This window comes from Cannabis sativa, chromosome 7, assembly GCF_029168945.1.
Source record: "Cannabis sativa cultivar Pink pepper isolate KNU-18-1 chromosome 7, ASM2916894v1, whole genome shotgun sequence".
Classification (NCBI taxonomy): Eukaryota; Viridiplantae; Streptophyta; class Magnoliopsida; order Rosales; family Cannabaceae; genus Cannabis; species Cannabis sativa.
This window is the reverse complement of record NC_083607.1, coordinates 26,336,272-26,342,236: the sequence shown is the minus strand read 5'-3', so window position 1 is coordinate 26,342,236 and position 5,965 is coordinate 26,336,272. Positions and strand designations below refer to the sequence as shown.

The window sequence follows — 5,965 nt, the reverse complement described above, 5'->3', positions numbered from 1 at the left end:
CTCGGTTATATAGACCCATGGTCCCCCCACTAGTTGAGATAATATTGCTTGTAAGATTCATGTAATTGGTTTTGATTAATCAATTATAATTCTCAAATTAGACTATGTCTATTTGTGAATTTTTCACTAAGTAAGGGCGAAATTGTAAAGAAAGAGTTAATAGGGGCATATTTGTTAATTATGATACTTTGTATGGCTCAATTAATAAATATGATAAATGACAATATTATTTAATAATTATTTATAGTTATTAAATAGTTAGAATTGGCATTTAAATGGTTGAATTAGGAAATTGGCATTTTTGAGAAAATCAGATACAAAAGGTGTTAAAATTGCAAAATTGCAAAAAGCAAGGCCCAATCCACTAAGTGTAAGGCCAGCCACTTTTGTAGGAAATTTAAACTGATTTTTTCATTATTTTAATGCCAAATAATTCAAACCTAACCCTAGTGGAATGCTATAAATAGATAGTGAAGGCTTCAGGAAATTCACACTTAAATTTCTACTTCTTCTGATTCAGAAAAACTGAGCTTTCTCTCTCCCTATCTTTAGCTGCCACTTCTTCTTTCTTCTTCCTTTGAATTTCGAAATCCTTAGTGATTAGAGTAGTGCCCACACACATCAAGTGATACCTCAATCATAGTGAGGAAGATCGTGAAGAAAGATCATCAGCAAAGGAGTTTCAGCATCAAAGATTCAGAGAAAGAGATCCAGGTTCAGATATTAATAATGCTCTGCTACAGAAAGGAATCAAGGGCTAGATATCTGAACGGAAGGAGTCAATATATTCCGCTGCAACCAATGTAAGGTTCCTTAACTTTATATGTGTTTATTTTATCGTTTTAGAAAGTTCATATTTAGGATGTTAATAAACATACTTGTGAGTAGATCTAAGATCCTGGTAAAATAATTTCCAACATATGGTTCTTCATTTTCATAGGCTGCAGAGGTTCTGTCCAAGCAAGTAATTTCTTGATGTAATAGTTGGTTGACAGTATCCAATGACTGTGTATAGTTAATGAATAGTGGGAAGGCAGCCTCATTGTCATTTTTATTTCCTGATATGCTCATAAATTCTGCAAGAATTATCGTCCTTGATCCTCATTGGTGGTATACCTTCTTGTATTTGAAATTGTATATCAAGAACAGTGGTGATGTTGTTTAATTCCAAAGTATGACAGATTAGTGTTCTCAGTTCTTGGTATGAGAAACCTTTTGGTATCAATATACCTGTTACTTGATAATCCGTGTATAAGCATCTATCTACAAATTTTTCATTGTAGTATAGTACCAACAGTAAATGTTCCATGATTCTGTTATAGAACAGAGTAGCAGTTTTAGATAGAAGTAATTAATAGTTTTATAAATTATATGTTTAGTTTCTTATTAAATATGAAAAACTTATTGGTTTTTGAAACTTTTTCTGTGTAAATCAGATTCTAGGAGCTGTGATCATGTTGCTTTTTTCTCTTCCAGTGTACAGAGGTTGAACGTGATATCTCCTTTGTTTAACGATGATTCTCGAAACGATCGAAGGAAGCATAGTTTTTTTATTTTCCAAAAGTTCAGTTCTTGTGAAGTGTTGTCTTAGTAGCTTCGAGTAGCATTGACTGAATCTGACATTTGCGAGTAGCTTCGAGTAGCTTGGAGTAGTTTTTAGATCTCACAGTCGAACTGTTTGATCGAAGGTTCAATGATGACTGAATTTTGATGACGAAAGCTTCGAGTAGCTTCAATGATGAGTTATCTCGGCACCTTCGATTAGCAACTGTACAATTTGTTTTGATTTTTGTTGATCGAAGCTTTTGTCAAGCTTTAATGGTGTTTCGTTTTTGTAGGTTCGAAAGTTGCAGAGCTTCAATGGTGTTTTGAATTTTCGAAGGTTTCTTTTTCATTTTTTTTTGTTCTCAAATGATTTTATACGGTTTGGCAGTACGATACGCACGGGTTGATCCCATTTTTTCTGGTTCGGTAGGAATTTTTTTCCTAAATTTCGGTAGGGATATACGTATATATGGTATTTTTGTTTTTTCCAGGTAAGATTAATATGTTAATTTGGTATATTAGTAAAAATTGCCCTTTAAAAAATTCCATATTTATAAAAAAAAAAGCCCAAAATGCCAAATACATTGCCCAATAAGCCCATGTGAGCTTCAACAGGGCTTTAATAACCATTTGAGCTTCAACAGGGCTTGCTTGCTTCTGCGCGCCAGGCAAGCAGCCACAGGATTTGCGTCCTCCTTGCCAGACTAGGGTTTATATACAAACATCCCCCGTATCGGTCATCCTTCGCAACCACAACACTTTCCAGTTCTCTTCCACACAAACCAAAATTGACTAAATGGATTTCTCCAAGAAGCGCAAAACCGAAGAAAATGGCAATGGTACCACTCCAACCGCTACCACTGCCCCTACCACTCTTCTCAATCTCACCCCAGAAGACGCTCGCACACTCCTTCAGCCACTCACTCAAGACCAACTCCTTGATATTCTCCAAGGCGCTGTACTTCGTCACCCTGACGTTCTGGACTCCGTACGCTCTCTCGCTAACCGCGATACCACTCTCCGAAAGCTCTTCGTCCGTGGCCTCGGCGCTGAAACTACATCCGAGTCCTTGCGTTCCCTCTTCGCCACGTACGGCGAACTCGACGAGGCCATAGTTATCTTTGACAAGAACACTGGGAAATCCAAAGGTTACGGCTTTGTCACCTTCAAAAACGCCGATGGCGCCTTACTCGCTCTAAAAGAGCCCAGCAAGAAGATCGACGGCAGAATCACTGTGACCCAGTTCGCCGCTGCTGGAGTTTCTGGACCTAATAGCTCATCCTCTGCCTCCGGTGACGTTTCGGCTAGAAAGATATACGTTGGGAATGTACCATTCGATATTTCCTCGGAGAGGCTTTTGGGTCACTTCATGATGTACGGGGAAATTGAAGAAGGGCCATTAGGTTTCGATAAGGCCACAGGTAAGTCGAAGGGATTCGCTTTCTTTGTGTACAAGACCGAGGAGGGTGCGAGGGCTGCGCTTGTTGACCCGATCAAGAACATTGACGGGCACCAAGTTGCCTGTAAATTGGCTGTAGATAATAAGAAAACTAAGACGGGTGCTCAGGCTTCTACTGGATATACCGGTGACAACGTGGTACCACCTCATCCGTCGATGCCCGGCTCTTTTCAGGGTGCACATTATGGTCCACCACAGCCAGGCAATATGTATCAAGGATATCCTGGTGGAGGGCATCATGGGCAGGGCCCTCCTCAACAACTGCCTGCTAGTAATTATGGGCCGCCGTCTATGGGTAATCAGGTGCCACCTTCAAATATTGGATATAATAGTAACTTTCCAGGTTCGTACAGCGGTACAATGGCCGGAGATTTTAGTGGTCGGATGCCTCCCAGTTCTGCAGGACCAGGCTACCTAGACCATTCACAGTATGGGTTAACTTCATCTTCTTTACCAACTCAGCATAGCCAACCTCCGCCTGTGCCCAGGGGACCGCCTGGTGGAATGTATCAGAGCTTACCGCATTATTATTGAGGTAAGTTTTGCTTTTTTTTTTTGTTGTTGTTGATATCTTACTTAAGAAGAGTGATCTTTTTTGATTTTGTTTATGATTTTTTCTTTTTTGATTATTATTTTGGTATATGTTCGTGCTAGTATGTGTGCCTCATTGTAGAATGTTTTTGGATTTCTTATAGAGGACATGAAATGATTATTTTATAATTTGGTTACACTGATTTATTTGTTGAACCTCGTTGGTTGTGGTTGTATTTTATTTTTTTGTTAGCAGCACAAGCTTTGTTTTGGATGCTTGATTCTTGATTATTATTGGTTTGAGTTTAAATGGGTATTTGCTTCAGGTGTATGAGAAGCTTCTTGGGAGCCAATGCTTTAAATGCTTGTGGTGATTTCGTGAAATGCAGAGAATGAAATTCTTGGATATATTATATGGATCACTGAAAATTTGTTGCTGGTTCACTTCATCTGTCTCTGTGTTGCCTTCTAGTTTATTTATGGATCTTGATGTTATTTGCTTGTTGAACTTATTTTAAAAGCATACTAGAGCTTTTCTGGTAAATTGTTTCACCGAATAGTTATATAGTTCTTGTTCAAATAGTTGAGGAATGCTTTTATTACTATGTTTTCTAGTACGGTGCTCGTTTAACTTCTTTTTTTACTATTTCTTTCTTGAATCCTTAGTCCTTTTCTACTTGAGATGTGTACATGGACCCTGATTAGACCTGAGAAAAAGTTATGTATGCATGTTCTCATTATAATAGTGTACTACTTTATATTTTGTGTTAAGAAGGAGCAATGCTTCCTTTCAATGGTTTGTGGTAATAATTCTTTCGCCAGATGCGTTCTGGCATGTTATATTTGAGTATGGTTGGAAATCTTCCACTGTTCGCTATCAGTTAGCATTGCATTTGTATTAGGCCTACATGGAGAAAGTGTTTTAATTCCTACTTACCTTCCAGAATTTTTTTTTGTAAATGTGTCAATGTGCTGGACGATGGATTTGGTGACTTAAATATATGTTTTGCCTTGATTTTTGGATAACCCTCTATTGAGTACATTATTTTCTTTCCTGGTTTTTACTCGGATGATTTGAAATTTGAGTATACCTACATGCCTTCTACGAATATTATAGTTTATTTATTACTCGAACCTTTAATTGTTTTTTCTCTTTTACTTTTGCTTAATCTACTTGGAACTTTCAACTGTATTGGTTTCTTTCAATGTTCCTTTCTTCTTTCTACATTACTAACCTATGTGACTGATAAATCTTTTGCTCGACTATTAATTAACTTTTCTCGGTGTCAAACTCTCTTTTCTAATTAAATGCTTGATCTTTTGTGGGATTAACTTGAAACAATTGATTAGTGTTGATACATTATGTTATGGTTCATGTATTACATTCTTCGGTTCCGGGGCTAATGGTTATTGGAGCTGGCATTTCACACCAAAATATGAATGAGCCTCTGAAGCTGGGATGCTCCATCTGGTGTAGTATGGTGTCAATTTTGGTTCGGAGGGGGAGGCATAGTAAACTTAATAACCTTTGACATGTAATTTCAAAATTAAAACAATTGTACTTTCTTTCTCATGTTTGGATCCTATATTATCTGACTTTTCTTTAACTCCTGAATATAGTGTTGGAGATTGATTATATTACAGTTCCTTTCAAAAAATATACCAAGAACCATTTCAATTGTAGATATGACAATCTTGTTTGACTATTAATTTTGGCTTTCATTATCAGTACTTCTAACGCCCTAAAATTCTAAGTGGAGATAACAATTGGGTCTACGTACTAAAGGGTACTACTGCATATTAATATAGGTCAGTGAGTGATATTTGTGACTGCTGTTCATCAGTCCTGTCCTCGCTTCATAATCTTTTACGACAAAATTTTGTAGTAGAGCTATAAAAGATGGCTTAATTTAAGGCTGCAGCTATGCTGGAAAACCTGTTCTTTTCTAATGAGATAAAACCGATTCTTGTTATTCAAAATTGCATTACTGTCAAACCGTAGAATGCTAAGATCAACTAGACTTGGAAAACTCGGAAAAAGAAAAGATTGAAAACTCTGATAGTAGTAGGAAAAATATCAAATACTTGTCAAGCTAATATCAATATACTCGTTTTTAAATTAGTGGGTTAATATGTGACTAAAAATTAGTATATTTGCCAAACTTAATTGTCAATATAGTAACAGGGTCACCAAGTCAATCATCAAATCATCTTATTTTCAATAGGCAATAAAACTAATAATAGCACCAAAAGATAAACACTGATTTTTGCCGAAGTATGCACTACTCGATTCCTCCAAAGACCAACTTGGCGTAACAATGGTAGATGCAGATAACCCTTTTTATGACACTTCTTTAATACTTCAAGATAAGCTAACACTATTGAAAGGAATATTAACAACTCTATCCCTGTCACAGTCGAACGTAGGCA

At 36.9% G+C, this 5,965-nt stretch overlaps 1 protein-coding gene across 2 annotated transcripts; it reads left to right on the top strand.

Moving 5' to 3' along the window:
* Positions 1–2,174: 2,174 nt before the first annotated feature.
* Positions 2,175–5,220, top strand: LOC115697375 (UBP1-associated protein 2C). Of its 2 annotated transcripts, none has more exons than XM_030624353.2 (2): positions 2,175–3,539; positions 3,862–4,329. In XM_030624353.2, exon 1 carries the CDS (start codon positions 2,342–2,344, stop codon positions 3,536–3,538), a length of 1,197 nt encoding a protein of 398 aa, XP_030480213.1. In that variant the 5' UTR covers positions 2,175–2,341; the 3' UTR covers position 3,539; positions 3,862–4,329. The 2 variants fall into 2 exon arrangements, with proteins under 2 accessions (XP_030480213.1, XP_060974766.1); XM_061118783.1 differs by lacking the exon at positions 3,862–4,329 and adding an exon at positions 4,886–5,220 and having other exon boundaries at positions 2,187–3,539.
* Positions 5,221–5,965: the final 745 nt, after the last annotated feature.